The 23398-nt window shown below is 45.5% G+C and overlaps 1 protein-coding gene across 16 annotated transcripts in view; it reads left to right on the forward strand.

Moving 5' to 3' along the window:
- Positions 1–23398, forward strand: part of LOC111071399 (transient receptor potential cation channel trpm) — a 38295-nt gene that overhangs the window by 12389 nt on the left and 2508 nt on the right. For 2 of the 16 annotated variants that reach the window (XM_041594309.1, XM_041594308.1), the window contains exons 3-35: positions 2942–2998; positions 5447–5529; positions 6228–6390; positions 6477–6617; positions 6733–6805; positions 7352–7511; positions 7636–7772; positions 8087–8243; positions 8653–8800; positions 9438–9624; positions 9707–9863; positions 9963–10064; positions 12200–12392; positions 12452–12641; positions 12720–12931; positions 13009–13161; positions 13438–13518; positions 14543–14605; positions 15433–15489; positions 15918–15956; positions 16528–16677; positions 16811–16968; positions 17213–17403; positions 17456–17601; positions 19990–20089; positions 20191–20312; positions 20389–20512; positions 20927–21159; positions 21429–21716; positions 21786–22170; positions 22342–22548; positions 22787–22924; positions 23180–23376. In XM_041594309.1, the coding sequence (XP_041450243.1) occupies positions 2942–2998; positions 5447–5529; positions 6228–6390; positions 6477–6617; positions 6733–6805; positions 7352–7511; positions 7636–7772; positions 8087–8243; positions 8653–8800; positions 9438–9624; positions 9707–9863; positions 9963–10064; positions 12200–12392; positions 12452–12641; positions 12720–12931; positions 13009–13161; positions 13438–13518; positions 14543–14605; positions 15433–15489; positions 15918–15956; positions 16528–16677; positions 16811–16968; positions 17213–17403; positions 17456–17601; positions 19990–20089; positions 20191–20312; positions 20389–20512; positions 20927–21159; positions 21429–21716; positions 21786–22170; positions 22342–22548; positions 22787–22924; positions 23180–23361 (4977 nt within the window). In that variant the 3' untranslated portion in view covers positions 23362–23376. Of the gene's footprint in view, positions 1–622; positions 838–2941; positions 2999–4070; positions 4539–5446; positions 5530–6227; positions 6391–6476; positions 6618–6732; positions 6806–7351; positions 7512–7635; positions 7773–8086; positions 8244–8652; positions 8801–9437; positions 9625–9706; positions 9864–9962; positions 10065–12199; positions 12393–12451; positions 12642–12719; positions 12932–13008; positions 13162–13437; positions 13519–14542; positions 14606–15432; positions 15490–15917; positions 15957–16527; positions 16678–16810; positions 16969–17212; positions 17404–17455; positions 17602–18302; positions 18621–19989; positions 20090–20190; positions 20313–20388; positions 20549–20926; positions 21160–21428; positions 21717–21785; positions 22171–22341; positions 22549–22786; positions 22925–23179; positions 23377–23398 lie in introns of those variants that run through there. The other 14 variants (XM_041594310.1, XM_041594312.1, XM_041594313.1 and 11 more) reach the window with 13 other exon arrangements.

Genomic DNA, 23398 nt, shown 5'->3' on the forward strand with positions numbered 1-23398 from the left:
TCAGTTCCACTCCGAGCAATCGGTTCTTTGAACATATTTTGAATTTAGTTTGCGGCAAAAGCTTTTTTGAACTGAGCACAGAAAGAAGTAGGCCGCTAAGTATCGAGTAAACTTTACCATATTTTGTTTACCTCAATTTACTACCAATGAAACATACGTACATACACACATAGCCGAATGTTATTAAACATTAATATAGAAGAGCGGCAAACAGAGAGAACCGAGCAGCTCTACGCTCTCTCCTCACTTCTACGTATACATTCTTATCGCTCTTGCTGTGCTGTGCTACCGCTCTTGTTGTGAGAGTACCCAGTACTCGCATGGGAGAAGGGGTATGAACTGTTTGCGTATTTGTATCTCCGTGATGCGCATGCAGATCAAGTTCGTTTGAAATGTTTGCCGTTTCCGCAACAAGTGGAACAAACAACCAAATACGAGTACAAAAAAAAAAATCACAGCGAAATGCATCTGAATAGAGGGGGTATCTGATAGTCGTCAATCTCGATCTCAGCGCTGTTACTTGTTTTGGTTCATTTCTCTATGCGCTCGCTCACATTCGATTGTATTTGAGCCTCTAATTGACGCCGCTCAACCCGACTGGGCGGGGGAGCGAAAACTCCGTCAGCAGTTCTCGACGCGACACTGAATCATGCGGGAATCGTTAGCTCCGAAAGCGCATCGCACAGCCCGTAATCGTAAACGTGATCGTGGTTCGCTGGGCGCATAGTGGGATACGCGTAAGTGTTGCATCTGCACCTTCCGAGCTTGTGGCCACAACTGTGCAGATTCACTTGAGCCGAGAGGCTAGCCATGTTCTTCCAGACCAACTGGGTGTTTGTAAGTACGAGTAGATGTGGAGTGGATCACTCAATGAGTAATTTACTGCTCATTATCTAACAGACGGGTATTCGTGTTTGTATTGTACACATGTACATACATATGTATGTCGTATGGGCTATATATCGGAGGTGCTATGACGACTGTCGCCTTGTGTTAATCGCTAGCCCAGCTGTCGTTGTGATGTGAAGCGTGAGCGACTTGCTCCCACTCTCTGCCCTCGTTCTCTTCACTGGCAAACGGCGGCGCTTTCAGTTCAAGTTGCCTTTATGTATGGGTTTCACGCAAATATTGTGAGAACTCCCTGAAAAGTCAATTCCGCACTCTTATTGGAAGCCAACCATGCAAACGGGCTCCGAGACTGCCGCATCGCATCCCCAATGCTGTCATGGGAGGCACTACTAATTTCACTGCCAATTTTCCACTTTGGAAAGTCATAAGGGAGTCAGCAGAAGTTTGCACAGCTCCGGAACTGCTCTGGTCGTGCTGTTTTTATTGCGGCAAGGGGTATGGTATGGGTATGGAAGACGAGACTGCTATGGATGTTAGGATGGGAAACCACAAAGGCACATCTAGTCAGGCTGGTTATCGTGTTGCTGAAACAGACGGTATGATGCTGAGTCTTTGTGGCCCAGATAATAGTTATTTCTTGTAGCCTCAAAGCCACTAAAATTCCCCTTCCACTGACGTATAAAGCAAAAGTTAATTAATTGACAACTTCATCCAGGAAAATATTTATTTCATCTTTATTCCCACGAAAATATTTCCATCACTGACTCTCGCCAATGCCTGTTAGCATTGTTCCGTATAATATGGGGCCTGGCTGCTTAATTCAATTGACATGTCTCACATTTTCCTGCCATATCCACTGTGCTGACTTTTATACCCACAAAAAAGTTGTTTGGCTCCTGGGTGCTCAGGAAGAAAAAGCTTTTAGTTTAATAGTCGCTGCATAAAACCGTTTTTGAAGAGATACGATGCGAACAGATGCACTCGCATATGCATGGGAATGTATTGTACGGCTCTTAGGGTGCCCCATGGAGCTTTGCGACAGAACAAAACAAAATAGCCCCAGTGTATTGGTCACTTTTTGTAGCCTTCGTCCCTTGGCTCTTGGGCGGACAAAAAGTTTAAGCGGGGTGCAGGCTCACATTCTACGAAAATGTGTGGGCGTTTCTGTGGGTATTTTCAGTACCGAGGTCCAAAGTTATCTATTTTTCTTCACTCTTTAATAATAAAACTTAATTCATTTCCCAAACGTAGTTATTTTAATATTTTTCTCCTTCGGCTCCATGAGTCGTCAACGCTGACAGAATTTCTGCATTAAGTTTTGTAGATACGCAGTTTTAAATTATTATTTTTTTAATTACAATTATATATGTATCTATTTATGTGTATCGAGCTGTGTTCTTAGCCCAAATATCAAAGCGGTCTGGTAGCAGGTCATTAGAAAACCCCCCGTAACCCAATAAGAAGACAGAAGAGTCTTTTCATATCCTCAGACTAATTTTACAATAATATTTCTCTTCTACTTTCAACTATGCTCACTCACACTCGCACACCGTTTCCCCACACAACACCCCACACAAACGCCAATACAAAATGTGTGCTCTGTTTTGGTCCTTGAACTACCAAAATTTATTTCACCTTCCGTTCGGTTTTCCATTTTAAACATCTTCATTGCAAATTTGAATTATTGTGCTGCGATCTGTTAATTAATCTCTTTTGTGTTTTCACACTCCTCTCCCACCCTACCACACACACACACACTCAAACAACACCCGATTTGTCAAACACGATTTGTCGTTGAACAACACTGCAATGCACCGTACCTGTGTATTCGTCTGTGTGTGTGCGGGTGCGTGGGTGTTCGTAATTGTGCTCGAACTCGAATTCGAAACTGCACAAATAATGATATGTGCGAATATTAAAACATCAATGTAAATGCAACGACTACAACGACTACAACGACCACCTGACAATCGACAACAATCATTGCAACCCCAACAAAAACCATCTGCAACGTGTTGCAACACGTCAAAACAACCTGACCATTGTACAATGTAAACTGATAACCAACACCATAATTTAAACACACCCAAAGATACCATGGGGACTGAAAAAAATCTGTTGGGGTCTCATAAATATAACTGTGCCCAGGGTAAGCAATCAACATTGAATAATAATAGTTTGTATATCATTTGTTTTCGCTGTTCGTTCTCCCACAATCGTTGTCGTTGCCTACATATGTATTCCACGTTTAGTTTGTTTGCATATGTTCCTGCCTATTAATTAAAGTGCACCTAACCTTTATTGTACGCGAAATCTTTCCAATAATGAGCCGAGCACAGAGCCGCGGGCTCTGGAACTAATTTATTTACCTCGTTTGATCAACATGAACTTCAAATGAACTCGTTCGGGACATATCGCTGTTCTCGATGCAGCCGACTAACCATCCCAGCGATTTCACAAAACTAATACATCCCGATGGGGCTCTGACCGAGCCATCAATTATTTTGGCACGCTGCAATCTACGAATCCAACAAAACATCCAAGATCCAATCCAATTAATTATATAAAGAATTCAAATTTGCACTTGCATAACAGAGGGGGATGGGGATATGGTCTTGGATGCACTCCAGACTGCAGCTAATAATAAGACCAATCGAATTTGGCCAAATGACAAGTTGGCATGAGAAAGTTCCTACGAAAACAGTTTTCCACAGATTCTTGGCCACTATCCCAACAGACATTTGCATACCTTTCGGCATGGGAGTCATCGAGTCAATTAATCTGTCTAATTCGATTCATCTAAATTGAACCCCGACGCAGATGAATCTACACCAAAGTGCACCATACGATGGCACCTTGTCGGAAAATGCATATTAACCAAATCGAATGCTCCTCTCGAAAAGCATTTCATACTTTTGGGAGGCATCCGGAAAATCGATGCGAAGCTTTCATCGTCGGGGGGATGGATATCAGAGTAGGGCAGAAAGTGTCGCCAAAGCGACAAATCTTTTGTCTGCCGGAGCTTGTCATATCTAATTGGATAGCAGTTGGGTCCCACCTACACAGCCACACCCGGTACGAGTGTATGCACACGGATAGTGCAGAGATTGCGTTTCTGTGTCCCTGCCCAGTAAATAGCCGCAGCCGCACACTGCAAGCCCCAACAGAGAGAACAGCTCACCAGCAGCATCTGCGTGCCAGTTGGGATTGGCCTGTCGCGCCGATAGCACGCCGAATTCTGATTCGGTTGCAAATGCCATACGGATGAACAGTGCAGTGGAGCATGTCGCGTGTGGATAATACTATTAAAAGAAAAATTATATTAGCGGAAAATAGTCAACATTGCGAGAGGCAAGATGGTTGTTGTCGACTCCCCACTGGCGCCGCACAAGTATCTGCGTCGCGTCTCCAAAGACTTCTCCACCGTTCGGCGGTATAGTAACACGCCCGGGTCCGGTTCCACGGCCACTGCCGTGGCGGTCTCCACGTCCGATTTTATTGCCGCCGAGGCTGGGGCCCATTTGCCAACGAACACGCCCCTGGACACAGCCGTAGCTACGCCCCGTGGAATCCGCAAGCGCAAGCGGATGCGAAAGCGCTCCTCAGTCTCATCGACGCTATCCAAAGTTCTGATTCTCAACGTGCGTGATCTGTTGAGGGTCCACGCCGCCAGCGAACATTCCAAAGAGGTAGGAATAGACGCTTGGAGCTCCGATCAAACCGATGCACAGAAGTACCCTTGGTGCGACTTACTGTTGCTCGAAACTTTCCCAGTCAAATTTGCGGCTGGAAAAGGAGGAATTCGATATTCGAATAAATTGTGTAGATTAAATATTCAATCCAGTCAGTGGCCGCTTGCAACCTGACGGGCTAGTTGCCGGGGAAGCGTCAATCGATTCATGCTTGAACGCAGCTCAATCAAAATTGGATGGAGATTGCATTCAAGTACAGAATGGTCTAAATTAATAGAAAGTGAAAACCTTAAGATGATTGCAATATTGTACATACATTATTCTACCCACAAACATTGTAAATATATTTTATTGCAAAAAGTATTAACGCATTTCTTTCCTTGTTTCCCACATTCGTTTTTGGTAAATTAACCAATTGTTTTTTTTTTCTTTTTGTTTTTTAACCTTTGCGTTTAGACTTTTAACGTTTAATTATAATTATAAATGTGTATTTTGTGTTGTTGTTGTCGTTGTTTGTGTTCAATCTGAGATTTGAGATTAACTTTGGAAATCTATTTGTAATTCGATCGAGTTTTATTTCACTATAATAATTCAAATGCGTTAAGTAGTATTTTTAATTTTTAAATACATACATATGTACATGTGTATGTACTGTCGTATCACTGTCATCAATTCGAGGACTCGACATTTATAAAATGCATATCCCCAGCACAGCACGGTAACTCTTCACACGGCAGATCTTTCTTTCAGTTTAAGGTTTTTTGCATTTATTCCTCTAGCTGTATATTCAGTGTATAAATATGTAATTTAAGGAAGCAATTAACACGTTTCATGGGCCCCCTGATGTAGTAATTAACCGGCTTAACCCTTACTCTCTTCTCGACTTTATCGCGCGCGCCATTTAGCATCAGCCACGCAGTTGGATCGAGACCAATTTTCAGAAGCGCGAGTGCATCAAGTTCATACCATGCCCAAAGGACGATACAAGGTAAGTGCAACTAATTTCGTTCATTTCCCCGCCCTACCATACTTACAAAGGCGAAATCAGACGAGCCAAAGTGCATCGGATGCGGTGGCAGGGGCAAAGAAGTCCACGTCCAAGTACCAGTCCAAGTTAAGACGGCACCAGTTGACCCAGTTTCGCCTATCAAAAGGCGTTCCGTTCTCTGCTCAAAAGCAGCTACTGCCCCAGTTTCATGGGATTGTGTATTTAGTTTCATTTTGGCCTGCTAGCATTTATTGTTTATTATGACAGACGGAGGCAGAGGCAACCACCAGACTCCATACCCTGCAGTGGAGATAGCTACGCCATAATCTGACTGACAGGCTGGTGAAAGTTTTCAGTTTCGTAGATAGCTGAACAGCTTCGCGATGGGTTTATGGCCCTGACTCTACATGACTTTGACTGCTGGCGCTGCCAAATATTTACTCAGTGGCCTAACAGATCCCACAAATCCCCAGAGCCATTTTCACTTGGACCTGCATGTGCTTCAGACACGTGCTGATTCATTTCACTCTTATTTCAACTATTGAATGTCTGAGGGGTCGCACAGTGACAATGATTGTTGTTGCTCCATTGTTCCATCCGAAACATCATTGAAATGAGCGCGGAATGTGTAGGGATCGGTCGTCGTTTATTGCCCAGAAGTATGCAGCTATAGCAAGCGGTTTCTCCCACTTTTGCAGGTGCTGCTGCGGTCAGGCCCAAATCACGCATCAGACCATACAGGGCATCGAGAGCGGCTCGCCGGGGGACCTCTGGCTGCCAACGAAACACACCCGACCACAGCCCACAGACGCCTATGGCACCATTGAGTTCCAAGGCGGGGCCCATCCCACAAAGGCTCAGGTGGGTTTTGCGCAATTTTGAGGCGATTTCCTTTAGTGCGGTCTTCAATATCTTTCGCTCTGTCCATCCCACATCCATACCTTCAGTACGTTCGTTTGTCCTTCGACACGCGTCCAGAGCTGCTGGTGCAGCTATTCACTAAGGAATGGAACCTGGAGCTGCCGAAACTTCTGATCACCGTTCAGGGCGGCAAGGCCAACTTTGATTTGCAGGCAAAGCTAAAAAAGGTGAGCAACGAAAACTTTTGCACTCGTGCCTCGTGTGTCACACGCTAATTGAATGGCCTGGCTCTGACAACGACAAAAACAACAACAACAACAACTACCTTTCTGCGATTCACAGGAGATACGCAAAGGACTACTGAAGGCGGCCAAGACCACAGGAGCATGGATATTCACCGGCGGCACCAACACCGGTAAGCATTCGTTTCATTAGTTGAACTTCTATGAAAGGACAGGAGACAGGACACAACTACACTGCCGAGCTTTTAGGGCCGGCAATTACTATACTTGGGTCTGCAGCCAGCCCCAGTCCGGAGCCAAGGCAAACACAAGTCCAGTCCGGGGAAAAGTGAGCAAAAGTAAACAACGAGCGATAGCTGGAAACTTAAAGAGAAAACGGCTACCCCAGTAGAAAATTAAATAAATAAAAACTCAAGCGGAAATCACGCAGCCAGTGATTGAGTGCACACTTCCAACTGCTTGCCGCCGACATATTGCGACGCCCGGAATCCGAATGGGTGGGTGTCTGGGCAGGCTCTAACCAGAGTCGGCTTAGGCCCTCACAGCGTGTTCCGTAGTCGGGACCAAAGAAAGATACTTTTTGTCTGGATTTTGGGATAGAGTTGTTATTAAATTTTGGACACCCCACCCCACCTAGCTAAGATATAAAGAAGCGGCTCAGTGCTCAGTTGCTGAATGCTCAACGTTTCCATTGTTGTCTCTTCCCCGATGCCACACAGGGGTCACCAAGCAAGTGGGCGACGCACTGCTCCTGGAGGGTCAGCAGCGGACCGGGCGTGTGGTCAGCATCGGCATTGCCCCCTGGGGCATAGTCGAGCGCAATCATGAGCTGCTGGGGCACAACCGGGAGGTGCCCTGCCACAGCATTAGTTCGCCCAGGTGAGTTCGGGCCGCATCCTGGCCCCAGATGTCGCCCCTTTAATGCATTTTTGATGGGGCTCATTCAAGGGAGCAATTGTAATCGTCGCAACCAACCTCTCCGTTGGTAACCTCTCTTTTTCAGATCAAAATTGGCCGTGCTAAACAATCGACACGCCTACTTCCTGCTAGTCGACAATGGAACCCAGGCGAAGTACGGGGCTGAATTGATTTTGCGACGGAAGCTGGAGAAGTTCATATCGAACCTAAAGCTGCATCCATGTGAGTGGGGGGAGGGGTGCAAAAGCCATATGTATCTGACAGCACAACAGGCAATAGTCGGCCCGTAGTTCACTGATTGATGCACCCTTTTTCCGAGCTGCCATCAAAAGGCACTGCCACTGGCACTGGCCTTTGTGTTGATGTGTTTCTTCTTTCTCAGCTCACTCAGCTCTGAATGAGGATATTCAGTCTGTGAATGGGACCTGCATGCCGTGCTGTCAATGCGATTGTTGTTTGACTTAACTTTGTTGCATGCCACTCATAAGCTTCTTACGCCTCTTTCTCTATGTCTATGTCTTCCCCTCTCGCTGCAGTCACACATTCCAGTACGCCCGTCGTCTGTCTGGTGATCGAAGGCGGTACCAACACCATACGTGCGGTGCTCGAGTACGTGACGGACTCGCCGCCGGTGCCCGTGGTGGTGTGCGATGGTTCCGGGCGTGCCGCCGACTTGCTCGCCTTCGTCCACAAGTGAGTCCAATGCGAACGCGTGGGCTTTAATTTGAAGCAGTGCTTAGCTTTAAGATGAATGGTCTCTCGGGTACGAGTACTTGGCAGGACTTAAAGCATATCCCCGCATCAGGCGCTTGATGGGGGACCGACCGCAGCTTGTGTAAATTTAATTAAGGACATGTCGGCATGCGGCTGATACTCGCATTGTACTCGTACCGTTGGTTGGTACCGGTTGCCTTTCATTGTCAAGCACGCGACATTAGGAAAATTATTTAAATTTATCCACCTCCCTCCCAATCGCTTCGGCTGCTGGGGCTTGCTCGCCTGATGCTGGTGCGGACCTTTTTGTGGCCCACATCTTATTTTGTTGTTTAATTAGTCGGAATAATTGGGCGCCTGACAATGTTACAAAAATGTTTATTTGTAGATATGCCTCGGACGGAGAGGAGCAGCCTGTGCTGGAGTCTATGAGGGACTATCTAATTGGAACCATTCAGAAAACCTTCGAGGTGGGCCTGGACCAGGCCGAGAAGCTCTACCAGGAGCTACTGCAGTGCACGCGCAATAAGAATTTGGTAAGCTGCTCGAATTTTCCACTGTTAACTGTACAGAACGTAAAATAGTGGCAGGGATATTAAAACGGGGTAGTGGTGCTTTTGGTAATTCAGTAGGTCGCAGGTGAAGTTTTCTAGGACTATTAATAGACGGAAGCATTAATTAAAATCGCGTAACCCGAAAAATCTTGGCTAAATGCGGCTTACTGCAAGAGATTCAAACTGACTGGCGTGTGGGTGTGGCTGGGGCTGTGGGAGGGAGTAACTTTTCAATCACTCGAGACTTTTACGCGAGCCGATTTCAAATTTTAATTAATGCTCGTAGCCGTATCCCCGCTGAGATAATTAGGCAACAGAATTCAATTGAACGTGTAATGAATTTTAAATCACCGCGAACCAGGGCAGACACTCTCTTTGGGGGATTCCTAGACCAAAATGTTGGCATTTCGTCAATTCCGCCGCAGCTGCTATTAAGATTTTAATTGGTTTTTGAATAAGCAAGGTGCCCTCGCCCCATTTCCATGTCCTTGACTGGTCTGTGCTCCTCTGGATGCGGATTGGGATGGGTGTGGGTCCAGGCAAACATATTATATGCGGTGTGGGCTACATTAAGAGATACTCAAGGTTTTTATGTATATTTTTTCAATTTCTCTGGCAGATTACCGTCTTTCGCATACAGGAAAAGCCCGAGGGCGAGGCGCAGGAGCTGGATCAGACCATTCTAACGGCCCTCTTCAAGTCGCAGCATCTCAGTCCTCCAGAGCAATTGAGTTTGGCACTGACATGGAACCGGGTGGACATAGCACGCAGCGAGATATTTGTCTACGGCCAGGAATGGCCCCACGGTGGGTACTCGTCCCCTTCTGGGCTTTGTTTAAATTTCAATATTTTTTGCCTCCTACTTTAATTTTGTGTGCATGTCCCCAGGCGCTCTGGATGAAGCCATGATGCAGGCACTGGAACACGATAGAATCGATTTTGTCAAATTACTTTTGGAGAACGGCGTTTCAATGAAGAAATTTTTAACAATACCGCGCCTCGAGGAGCTCTACAACACAAAGCACGGACCGGCCAACACGCTGGGGTGAGTCCTCCGGGCTCACAGACTGCCCCAAATACTTTCCATTCGGCCTATGCAAATTTGTACTGTCTGTCCGCTCTGCTCTTTATTTTTCTCCCACAGTTACATTCTGCGCGATGTGCGACCGCACATACCCAAGGGCTACATTTACACGCTCCACGACATTGGCCTGGTGATCAATAAACTAATGGGCGGCGCCTATCGGTGAGTGCAGCGGTACTTCTTTATGTACATAGGTTGACCTGAGCACCCAAGAGTCTGGATGGCTCTTTCCTTTACTGTAGTCAGACTTCTTTTTATTCTAACTACATATATATTTCGGTACCGGATGAGCTACAACGTATTTCTTATAGCACGAAGAAACGAGTCTGAACGGATGCCGGTCCGTTTCTATGACAAATTTAAAACTGATTATTTCCCTTATTAATAAAAAGGGAATATTTGGGCAAAAGAGACTCTTTTTGAAAGAGTTCAATCAACTGAATTGAACGAATCAACTCAAACTTACAAATGCCAGCTCTTACGATTTGGAGACTTTCCATGTCAATTCCACCACCCTCTCACCTACTTTTCTTGACCAAAAGAAGGAGCAGAATTTGTTGAAAACTACAAACAATTGCCAGAGCAATAAGAGAACTCGAGTCTCTTCGCTCCGCACCATTTGGCCCTTAACGTGTGGTGGACTGAATTTAAAGTTTGAAAATTTGTTCATCGAGAATTTTATAAGTCTGCACATCAAGCCGAAAGGGAAAAGAGCTGCGTTGCCCCTGCAGTTGCGGCTCCCTTTGTCATGTTGATGTGGGAAATGCGACTACGGACGAAAGGCAAAGGAGCGAGGCGTCAGCATCACATCCCTTAATTATGCAGCATTAACATTTTAGCCAGCAAGGTGAAAAATGTGGTAGCGACTCCCACCACACGTTTTTTTAATTTTACCTACAAAGTGGGGCTGCCCTGGTTCAGCCAGGGATTTCCCAGCAAATTGTTTGCGGCTTCAATGAAAATTCGTTGCTCCTTAAGCTGGCCGCTGTCTGGGATCACTCAATTTAGTAAAGAGTCAAGTGCGGGGGGAGAGTACTGTTCTCTGTGGACCCTTGCTTGAACCCTTTGTTCGAGGTAGCATAATGTTTGCTTTTCAGAGTGTTCAACTTTGAAATATAACAAAGTTCCAGAAAAGGCTTTGAGGTTCTATGGCGACGAGGCTTTTAGCACAAGCTTATTAAAGTGCAAGCTTTAACCTTCTATTGAAGTAAATTTAAACTTTCTTTGGGGATTGTCCTCGGGTGCCCCTAAATGTTATTGCTTCTCGATGAACCTATCTGTAGCTCCAGTCCGGTTGAATCCTGATGTCGGCAGCTCAATTTAATTCGTGTTTATTGTTTTTGGATAAACATCTTCTAGCATCTTCTAATTTGACACTACTTGCCTTTTGTCTGTTTTGGGTGTTCTTTTTTCTTTTTTCTTCTTTATTCATTTCTTATTCCACTAAGTATACTATTCTTCACTGCCCTACTTTCATCGCCTTTCCGTGCCATTTGCCCTTTTGTGTGTTTGATCAAAGCTGCCGGACTCCGCCCTCGTCGCCGGTGGAAAGTTATCAGACGAATGCCTATCTAAATGGCCAATACTATCCAAGCTATGTAGGAGCCGACATCCCAACTGATGTGTTTATATATTAAATTACGGATTTCGGACTCGGTCTGTGGCTTCTTCCCGGCTTTCCAGCCGCTCTAGGGCACTCGTGTCCTCTCTTGCGCCATGCAACGGGTCTAGACATTTAAATTCGGTCTTTAACAACACTCTGAGCGTAATTAAAAGCATTATAGTTGTGTGATTAGATTAACATAAAATTCAAATGGAGCTGCCCGTCTGGCTGCTGTGTGCTGCCCACGGGCGGTGGACTTTCGCAATGTTCAGCAAAATCAATTGATTCGCCATTTCATGTGACATAAATAATTTACGCTCCTTTGCCTTGATGCTCTGCATTTAATTGCTCGCTCGTTAAACGCCTACTGGTCCTTGCGAACGCCGATTATGCCAGGCCATTGGATCTGTTTGTTGCTTCAACCAGCTTATTACCTGTTTACCTGCCATTCTGGTTTGGTGTAGCCCTGGGCAAGACACACCAAATTATATTTAAATTTCGGCCTAGGAAGTACTCGACCTGCAAGCAAACAATGAAACAGCCAGAAATAATAGAAAGTGAAATGGCAGAAGTTTTCATTAGCTGTCAGTCTGTATGGCTGTCCAAAGAGCATTTCCCAGGGGCAGTTGGAAAACAAAAAGCCCCAATCCAAGTAGTAGTTATATTAGATTAAACTTGTGTGTATCCTGCACAGGTCCTATTACACGCGCCGCAAGTTCCGTCCCATCTACGCCAAGGTCATGAACAGCTATGCCAACGCCTGTCGGAAGTCCTCGACATATCAATACCAGCGATATGCGGGAGCCAACTCGCTGAGTCTGGTGACGGGCCTGCTGCCGTTCACCTCGGAGATGGCGCTCTTTGAGTTCCCGTTCAACGAGCTGCTGGTAAGAGAGGCAACCCAACCCGCCTGCCAGGCCTTTCTTCAGCGGAAGTTCTATTGCAGATTTGGGCCGTTTTGACCAAGCGACAGCAAATGGCTCTGCTCATGTGGACGCACGGCGAGGAGGCGCTGGCCAAGTCACTGGTTTCCTGCAAGCTTTACAAGGCCATGGCGCACGAGGCGGCTGAGGACGACTTGGACACGGAAATCTACGAGGAGCTGCGCTCCTATGCCAAAGAGTTCGAGAGCAAAGGTGAGTGCTGCCTTTGCCCTTGCGGCTGAGTTGCCAATCAAATCGAATCGAATTCCGGTCTCTTTTTTTCGGGTTCAGGCAACAAGCTGCTGGACTTCAGCTACCGGCAGGACGCGGAGAAAGCGCAACGTTTGCTCACCTGCGAGCTGCATTCGTGGTCTAACCAGAGCTGCCTGTCACTGGCCGTAGCGGCTAATCACCGGGCTCTGCTCGCCCACCCCTGTAGTCAGGTCATTCTGGCCGATCTCTGGATGGGCGGCCTGCGCACCCGCAAAAATACCAACTTCAAGGTGCGACTCTTAGCTGGCTAACTGGCCAAGCCAGTTTTCATCTTTGATTCTAAATTGTACGAGTATCTTGGGTGCAGGTCATCTTGGGATTGGTTATGCCGTTGTACATCAGGCAGCTGGACTTCAAGTCAAAGGAGGAGCTGCAGCAAATGCCGCAAACAGAGGAGGAGCACTTGGAGAACCAAAACTTGGACAATGATGATTCGGATCGCTCACAGCCCGATGCCGAGGTAGATTTTGCACTTCAACTCATTCGCCGGTGTTCTTCTGTTCATACTTAACTTATTTTCAATTTGAATTACATTTTGTTGTGTTGTCTGTACGAGTATGTGCCAGTCCTAAATGTGCCTTATACATTTCAGCGTCAGCGTTCAGTTTATAAATTTAAATTTATTCAACTAATCTAAAATCTACCACTTACCACATGTACCACTAACGAAGATACCGCTCTGCTATTCATCAATCCTAACCTAACGCTTTCAAAATCCAAATCTATCTGTTTGTAGAGCGCCCTTTTAAAAGCCAAAAGATCCATTTCCTTGAGATATAGGATGGGCGCGGGCGCGGGCACTTATAATCGCGAAAAGGTAGTACAAATTGCTCGATCTAAGCCAATTCTTGTGTATTTTCTGTACAAGTCGTCTATGCATCCACTTGATGTATACTATATATGTATGTTATACTTGCTGCTTGCTTTTCCTTTCTCTCTTTCTCGCTGTCTTTCTCTATCTCTTTCTCTGGTTCGGTGTCTGCACATATTTGTACACTACATACATATGTGTGCCATCAAACCGACTCAAGTTGCTCTCTACTTTATATGTACACATGTTTTTAATCTTCAAATTATAATTTATTTCCAATAACGTTATTTATTATGTGTAAGTAAATAGTGAGTGTATTTGGATTTAAACACTGCAAGGGCTCTATGGTAATGAGCAGGCAAAAGATTTCACTAAAAATCAATGTAACTGTCATCATACTACGATTGGATATCAGAAAGTTTTACGCGGGAGACATGTACAGTTTCGACGATTCATGCACATGAACATTCTTGCGATTTAATTACAATATTTTATAAAAACATACGACTTTTGGGAATAGTAATATCCATAATACAAAATAATATCCATAATTGCACAGATAATTAAATAGACAAGTAGGGCAGGATAGGATTTGGGTCAGAAAATAGTCACTTGATTTTGATACAACTCGCTCGTTGAGTTTTGTTGTTAGAAAGTTATTTCCAGCAGGCGGGAAAGGGAAGGACTGTCTTATCTTATACTCAGCTGTACATACGGTCAGACATGGCTATATCGGCAAAGATGTTGATGCTTGATCCCCACACAGATCCAGTTTATCATAGATCATACATATGCCCACGCCCTTCTCCGCCCCGGAGGATCCGGTATCTTATAGTCGAAAATTCGACTATGGCGTTCCGATGTTAAAGTATTATTAGGGGTGTCTCTGAAGACACGCGTCCCAGGAGTAGTGTGTTGCGGGGTATTCATTGTGGTGGCGTGGCTTGGGTTACACAGATAAATTTAAAACACGTACACCAAACATTTTGACTTTCTGACTAAGTAACTATCATTTGTATATTTTTCTAAGTGCAAGCTCATGCCAGCTGAAACCAGCTCGCCCTCCTATAAAAGCGCCTCTAATTCAACAGATGTAAGTGTCCTTGCGTCAGTTGCTTTTGCTTCTAATGCTCCCCATTTTGCCCCATTGTCCATTTTCCATTTTCCCTGCTTGGCTCGGAGTTAAGTGCGAAATACCATTGGCAGAGTAATGAAAGATATTAGCCGCCAATGGGTTCAGTTTAGTAATAAGCCAGCCGCCTCACCATCCCCTCACGTTCCCAGTCATCGGAGCGCACTGATCCCAGAGCAGAGCCACATATGATGCTACACTTTCAGTCCGTTAGTGTCAAGCTGCCTTCTGGCAGCCTGCATCGCAAAACCTGCACTTGTGCAAATATTTTGTTTCAGTTACGCGGGCACTGCACAAACACCCAATCTGTACTATCATCCAATTTCCATCGCTGTCCCCACTATGCGCACGCTTCATATGTGGGGCTAGTCCTTCAATCGGGGATCCAATTATTGTAGAAAATTTAATGAGCCAATGGCAAGGCTGTGTCCACAAGTCTGCCAAGTATCTGTAATTCTTAACGGTAGTTTCTATAATTACATATTTATGTGTATACGAGTAGGTATATATGTACATATCTGTGGAATGCGAATGCTATGTGGGAACAAATTATTGACTGCCATATTTTTTATTTTAAAGCATTACATTTTGTTAACTAAGTATGTGTGTAGAATCATCATGAAAAACACTTACCTTGTTAATCGATTCTACACACACCACACCCATTTAAACTCTTCATCTCAACTCCAGTGTTTTGTCCAGAGACCACTGCAAATAGACTGGAACTTAAATTTTACCATTAAATATTCTTTCTGATAAATGCGAAAAATGTGCCCACACCGTTACAGGCTCTATTGGCGGATACTTATTCAGTACGCGATACAAAAGTACACGAAAATGGCAAAGTGAGTAATTTGACCACTTAAACTGCAATAAGAGCAAACCAACACTTACACACCACCAATTTCATCGAAGACTTAATCTGAGAATGGAATGAGATTCCAGATTCCAATTTCCAAATTCCCAATCCCGAAATTCCGTAACTTAGTTGAAGCGACAGCAGACAGCGGAAACCACACAATCAGTTTTATTTTGTCTTTGTATTATTTTATTTGATATTTTGTTGAGAATTATAGTCCTCTAGAAAACACTGTTTCGTCGCATCTATCCCGTAGGTAACCACATAAAGACAATGTACTATAAAAATCCTATGGTTTCATACTATAGCACCTAAGATACAATACAAATATACTCGTACATTTAACAACGTCATCTAAAGTTCCCCACACCCAATTTTAATATGTTTCAGTCCTGGTATCGTATCAATTTACAGGTTAATCTCACTGCTGGAGCGGAAGAACCCCCCTCCAAAGTTAGTTGATCCCGGATTGAGTTTCTCTCCCAAAAGTATTTTTATTTTCGATGGCATTTCTGTAATTAGTTTTAGAATTTTGTCCATTTAAGCCTTATTCCTCATGGATTGCGCATTGTTATCGGCAGTTGCTTATCGACAACATTTTCGTAGCCAAAATTTAAATCATCCTTCTCGGCTTGCTTAAGTAGTGCAGTAGTGCAGTGTGTTTATCTATTTTCGTAAGTTCGCACTCTTCGAGAAGCCGCAAAGCCAATTTCCTCTGCATCCTGCTTAAACCATAGGTACAGCTGCGTTTCTGCGTTACTGCATGTTGTGAATGAAAACTAAACACGCATACTTACATATAAATAGCAAACCATAAATAACTGAATTAGAAACAAAACCAATCAAATCACACTCTACTCGGCCAATCCCCTAGTCGTACTCGCAACGCCCCAATGTACTATATCCCCACTCTCTCTTTGAATGTTTCATTGCACATTGATGATTTAATTAAGCCCAAATATTGTACGCTTTTACGCACACTGCGCTCAGCATGCTAACTGATTTCGTTGGCATCTCTCCGTAGGTCTCGCTCACTGACTCGGATCCCGCGCAGTTCCGGGAGTTCTTCAACATGTCCGAGTACAACGAAATCAAGCAGCACCAGCCCCTGCGACTGAAGAAAAAGTTCCATGAGTTTTACACAGCCCCCATTACGAAATTCTGGGCTGATTCGGTAAGTAGCGGAAATGACTATCCCGCCAGCTAGTTTAATTTGTTTAATCGCCGACGCCAAGCCAAGCCCGTGTGAGGTGTTTTTTTTCGGACTAAGTGACTAACCCGACCATCCTTGACTACCCCCATTTCAGATCGCGTACATGTTCTTTCTGATAATGTTCTCGTTCACGGTTCTGGTCAAGATGGGACCGGTGCCGCGGTGGCAGGAGTGGTATTCGATAGCGTACATCACAACGCTGGGATTCGAGAAGGTTCGCGAAATCATATCCTCAGAGCCAGTGGCCATTACGTAAGTAGTCCTTCCCCTGCCCTTCCCTGCATCACATGGTTTGTAATTGCACCTCACCATATACACCATGTACAATACGATGAGAACAAAGAGTGCGGACGGATTACGCAGTTGTACGCATTTTCATTACTTTTTCGCCTCTTCTCAATATGTTTGTGGTATGGTATGTGTGTGCTCCTCACGCTTGAATAAACGCTCTGTCTCCGACGACGATGGGATCCACTGATGCGAATTCGGCGAACAGGCATAAATTTTCCGTGTGGGCGTGGAACATGTGGAACCCGTGCGACGGCGCTGCCATAATACTCTTCCTCATTGGCCTGGCATTCCGCTTCCGCCCCAACACAATGGACATCGGACGTGTCATCTACTGTGTGGACAGCATCTACTGGTATCTGCGCATACTGAACATCCTGGGCGTGAATAAATATCTGGGTAAGTCTCAGCACAGCAGCATGGGACGTTAATCCGCGGAGATCCATTGCAGGTCCCCTGGTCACCATGATGGGTAAAATGGTGAAGAACATGATATACTTCGTCGTTCTGTTGGCTGTCGTCCTGATGAGCTTCGGCGTGAGTCGTCAGGCCATACTCTACCCCAACAGCGAGCCTACTTGGCGGCTGATCAGAGAGGTAAGCCAGACGAGATCTGCCGATCATCATCATCCGAGCGGGTGATCCGATCCATTTGTTTTAAATACGTATGTATGTATGTATGTACTATATGTAGGTGTGCCTACTTTGGGACAAAACTAACCCACGAACCGCTGAGTGTGTGTGCGCGCGAGAGCCCCACTATCGTAGAACACACCCCCACCCATACCCACATATACTCGTACTCGTACTCGTACTCTGTGTCCGAATGACCTGTGCACATTGACTTGACATTGATTTCTATTGCAGCTTTAAGCCATGAGTCACGCCCCGGAGTACATACATTTACTTAATAGCAAGAGAAGCAAGTTTTTGGCTTGAGTTCCTCAGTAGTGGTGCAAGCAGAACGTTTACGTTTATACGTAGTTTTGTGAATTGCCGCGCAATTCAACTCACTTTTTTAACATTCTTAGCTTATAATAAATAATTAGCAACATATGTATTTATGTATCTACGACGATCAAGCGATCCTATGAGATTTGATCAATCTAACACTGATTTCAATTGATTGTGTCTCGTATTGTATTTCTTCTTTCTTTCCATCTTCCATTTGTTTCCGGCGCATCAAATCCTTCATCCTTTGTTCAATTTACATTTCACTTACTCCACCATATTTCTTGAATTTGCGTTTGCACTCGATTCGTTTCGCCCTTCAACTTTTAACAAATACCAAATGCTAGGTTATTGCCGGCTCCATTGTAGCCCCCGGATTTCCGGGTGCCCTCGGCCACAGTAGTCGCTCACACAATACCCGCGGAGGGGGTTACGGATCCACTTTCAGCTCCAGTTCCTTTGCTGCAGGCTATCATCGCGGCCATGCAACGGCCTCGTCGCCTATGGCAACCGCTACCACCACCACGTCTACAGTGCCACCTCTATCGTCAGCAACGGCAACAGGCTCAGCTGCAACACCAGCGCCATCGCCAGCGCCCGCACCATCAGGCCCAACTTTCAATCCGGCTGAGCATGAGCATTTGTCGGGTGGAAATTTAACAAATGTACAAACTAACAAATTAACAAAGATGAGATTAACAAGAAATTGGTTTGCTATTTAGAGAGCCGATTGTAGCATGCTCTAGCCGCGCCCCCCATTCGTGATACTATAAGTGTGTTTGTGGACGCTCTCTATAGATAGTCGTTGTTGTGTCCTAATAAAGATCTGTGTGCAAATTTCAGTTATTTGGATTCCCCTCTTACGTTCTTCGTTGGTCCCTTCTTTGATACTTTTCAATATACATATATCCCCCTTTTGCTCTGATCTCTCTCCCTCTCTCTTATTCTGTCTCTGTCTCTGTCTCTATCTCTCCCTCTCTCTCCCCCTCTCTTCTGCCCAAAAGCAAGCATTTATTTTATGATTTCCACTCTTAGCCCTAAGCCAATCAAATATACGTAATTATGAATTTCCATGAATTATGAATTTAAAGAAGCGAATTCCCCGCCGTTCCTTCAGCTAGAATTGCATGCGACATGGCTGAATTTTGCATGAACGGGGGCTGGAATTTATGTATGTGGTACAGCGAATATTATTCAAATGTAATCTTCTGCATGACGTGTTCGCTAAACTCTTTGTTCTTGCATCCTTTAGGTAAATGTGTGTACTCATTGCGCTTATGAATATTCATGTACATGAGACCTTCTTTTGATTTATGCACCCATCGATTGTCAGCGTTATGCTCTCCTCTTCACTTTTGAACTATTTATTTAAATTGTATACTGCCTGCTACCACTACTACTACAAGTATGTATGTATGTTCCTAGTATTTTCATTTTGCATGCAAAATATCAGTCCAACATTGTGCATGGGACATTATTTTCCGATCTGACTTGAAGCAGTGAAAAATCTAAAATATTCAATATTGAGTCCAGCAGTTATACAATTAATCAAGAAGGGACAACAATCATTTGTGACTGTTTTATGTTTATTTTAACCTGGTTCCCCGTCCTGCTGCGATATGCAAATGAGGCGGCAAATCGACTTAACGCCATGTCCCATAAAATACATGTAAATAGCACGTAGCATGCTGCTTCCAAAATGAAGAGAAAAACAGCCAGGAAAATTACTAATCAAACTAAATTGCAACCCGCACACAAACGCAAAAAGACACAGATAGACACATGTACGTAGCTGGGTGTACACACACATACACGCACACACACACACACACATAGGTGTGCCAGAGATGGCTAAAATAACCAAAACTCTGTTTCGATGTGTAAACTTTTATTAATGTTGAGCTAAAGGCGAAAATTGAATTACCGTGGCCCTACCGGGGCTGGCCGTTTCTTGCTTACCGGTGTGGACGTGGACGCCGCGCAGCAGTTGCCAATTTAATGGTGATTTTAATCTATCATCGTATCGTTGTCCAGGTCACCTACCAACCCTACTTCATGCTGTACGGCGAGGTGTTTGCCGACGACATTGACCCTCCCTGCGGCGAGGATCCGCGTCAGCCGGCCTGCGTGACGGGTAAGTTTGGCGACGTTGGCTCTGGCTCGGGTTCTGGCCTGGCCTGGCCCTCCGACGTGCACACACACGGGAATGGCATGACTGTTTTAATTTGATTACAGGCCATTGGGTTACACCGATAACGATGTCCATGTATCTGTTGATTGCCAATATTTTGTTGATAAATCTGCTCATCGCCGTGTTCAACAACATCTTCAACGAGGTCAACTCTGTGTCACACCAGGTACGATCGAATAAAGGACCGGGCAGCGTCAAGAACCAGGACCTGACCAAAAATCTTAATCTTTTGATGGTTGCAGGTTTGGATGTTCCAGCGATTCACAGTGGTGATGGAGTACCAGCAGAAGCCCGTCCTGCCGCCGCCTTTCATTGCCTTTTGCCATTTCTATTCCCTGCTCAAGTACTGCGTGCGCAAAGCGAAAGGTGAGCCCGGCATGAGCAAGTTTAGCTTTGTTCCCTGTGAGTCTATCATATCTGAATGCTTCATTCGATTGTACAATATCTAACTTTTCTCCCCGGCGTGCCCGCTCTAACACTCAACGTCGCTGTGTCTCTAATTCTGTGTCTGAACATATTACTTATACGCACCTCCATTGTATAAAATCAATTGTGGAACTTTCTATACTCGTACAAAACAACAATAACAACGTATAATTGGGTTATGATGCACAATGCGCACACATATTTTGTGAATTAATATTCTATTGTGCATTTGCCCCGGTGCTGCTGTTACTGTTGTTGCAATTGTCCATTGTAATTGTATCGCTTGCCTGAATTTCAATTTGTTTTCTGTGACTCACGTGCTGCTGTCCTCCCTATCGACTGTCCTCCCCACAGGATTGGAGGTGCAGCGGGACAATGGTCTCAAGCTGTTTCTGGAGAAGGATGACTTGGAGCGACTGTACGACTTTGAGGAGGAATGCGTGGAGGGTTTTTTCCACGAACAGGAAATAATATTGAATCAGTCCACCGATGAGCGGGTGAAGAACACAACGGACCGAGTCGAGACCATGTCCCAGAAAATCGAGGACATCAATCAAAAGGAGAACATCCAAACAGCTTCTGTGCAGGTGCGTATCCATCTCTGTCTCCTTCTCCGTCTCCCTTAACCTTCCCACCCTAGTTCAGGACGTCCTAATCTCAGACTTGAATCTGTATTCAAATATTCAAATAACGCAGAATTCTGTTCCTCGCATTGACATGTGTATTGGCACCAACGGAATTGAATACTGAATATTACATGTCCATTCGGAATGTCCATTCCTGCTGTTTCTCTTGCTCATGTGCAAGGCTTTGATGAAAGCTTTCCTCACTCCGTTTGTTCTCTTTCACTTAACAGAACATTGAATTTCGTCTGCGAAAGATGGAGGAGTCGTCCGAACAGATACTGTCGCACCTGGCTGTCATACATCGCTTCATGTCTACACACACGGTAGGTCCGGATGACATGCGCGGCTCCACGATAAACATTCCAGGTGAAATCCATCGCATTCGCACCATTTCAATGTCGGATACCGATGGAGGCGGTGGAAGTTCTGGAAATGGAGGGGGCGGTGGTGGTGTTGTTGGGGGAGCCGCTGCTATACCACTTGCTCTAGGCGCCGGCCTGAATGTAAATTCGCTGCAGGTTCGTTTGAATTATTTGCTTTTTCTCAGTCCCAGTCTCAACCCGCTTCACGTACATATATCAAATTAGGTGAACAATAGACGCCGCTTTAATCGCTCTCTAACGGAGGTGCGTCCAGACGCCTACATTCTCGACGAAGGCACCCACTTTGAGGTGGTGCCCTTGCCGGAGGAGCCGGACGAAGCGGTCAAGTCTCGCGAAGCCCTCAACGAGCAGGTCGTGCGGAAGGCATCGATGCAGTCGGAGGCAGACTCCGATATCTACTTGCCGTTGTCGCAGCGCCCCTCCACCTGTGAGACGGTGAAGCGCACGCCCTATGTCACTGTGCGCCAGGACACGGGTGCCAGCACGGAGAGTAAGGATACCTTGACACCGCTAGGCACCAACGAGGACGACCAGACGCTCGTCGGGGGCGACAACTCCGATGATGCGGCACCGGACATCAACTTTGAGGGTAATTTGCTTGCCGGCCACTAATCAACTGCTTCCCCGATTGCATTTGCTATCGTTGACTCTTTGTGTTGTGTTATCTATTGCGTTGCTCTGTACTGTAATCTTCTGTTCTGTTACGATATGTTCTCGCAGTAGCGACCCTCTATAAAACTATACTTCTAATCGCATACAGCTGCCAGGCATCGAGCGCTGCGCCAGCGCACAGTCTCGCTCTGCCGCCGCAACTCGGAGACGTATTCGCTGGCCGGCGCGGACATAAACAGGTCGCACATTAGCCTTAACCAGCTGACAATGCTGTCCCGTCGCCAGATGAGCCTGACTCAGTCCGAGCCGGACAGTGACAAGGAGGCGCCAGCGGCTGCAGGCAGCGCACATCCGGGTATGTATCGAGGCGAGGTGCGATACACCTACACATCCAGCCACAGACTTGCGCTCTAAATTCTGGCTACTAACACTCATGCCCTCAAGTCCACTAAGCCCATCATAACCCAAGCCCAACCAAGATCCAACCAATCCAGCAAAACGATTTGGCCCCGTAAATTAGCAATTTAATTGTTCTCTTGCACCCAATTTATCTCTTACGCATTCTCAACCTAACCACGAACTCCGAACTTTAGGTAAATCAGTATTGCATGCGAAACCCTCAAGAAATATATTGCTGAAACTGCACAGCGAGTACACGTCGATCACTGATGAGCTGGAGAGCGTCTGCCACATGATTGCCTCGCCAACGGTCTCCCTGCAGAGTAACAAAGGTAAGCTCCGTGTAGAGCCTGGGCCGCGCAGGGTCACAATTCGATTTCCCATTACCACTTAGCCGTAACGTAACCAATGGCCAAGAGAAACCAATAAATCCGTGAGAAATGTGTGAACAACTAACCGGGTGATTGCGCACTACCCGTTTCATTGCCTTGCTTTAGCCGCCTTCAAAGCAGCACCTGTCCTGTCCGTCGAGCAGGTCTGCCATTCCAACAACTTTTGCTATAAAATTTTCTATTTTCGTCTGACAGTTTCATTGGATCGCCCCAAGACGGAAATGTCGCGCGCAGAAGCCGCGGCATTACAAGAAAAGAAGCATTTGAAGGAGTGCGAGGAGAACGATTACAGAATACTAGAGGGACTGTTCGAGGCCCGTGGATCGATTGATGCCAGCGCCGAGGCTTTTGAGGTATCACTCATTCATTTAACTTAACTATTAACCATGGGCATGCTGGCAATCTTGTAATATT

This window comes from Drosophila obscura, unplaced genomic scaffold, assembly GCF_018151105.1.
Source record: "Drosophila obscura isolate BZ-5 IFL unplaced genomic scaffold, ASM1815110v1 contig_25, whole genome shotgun sequence".
NCBI lineage: Eukaryota > Metazoa > Arthropoda > Insecta > Diptera > Drosophilidae > Drosophila > Drosophila obscura.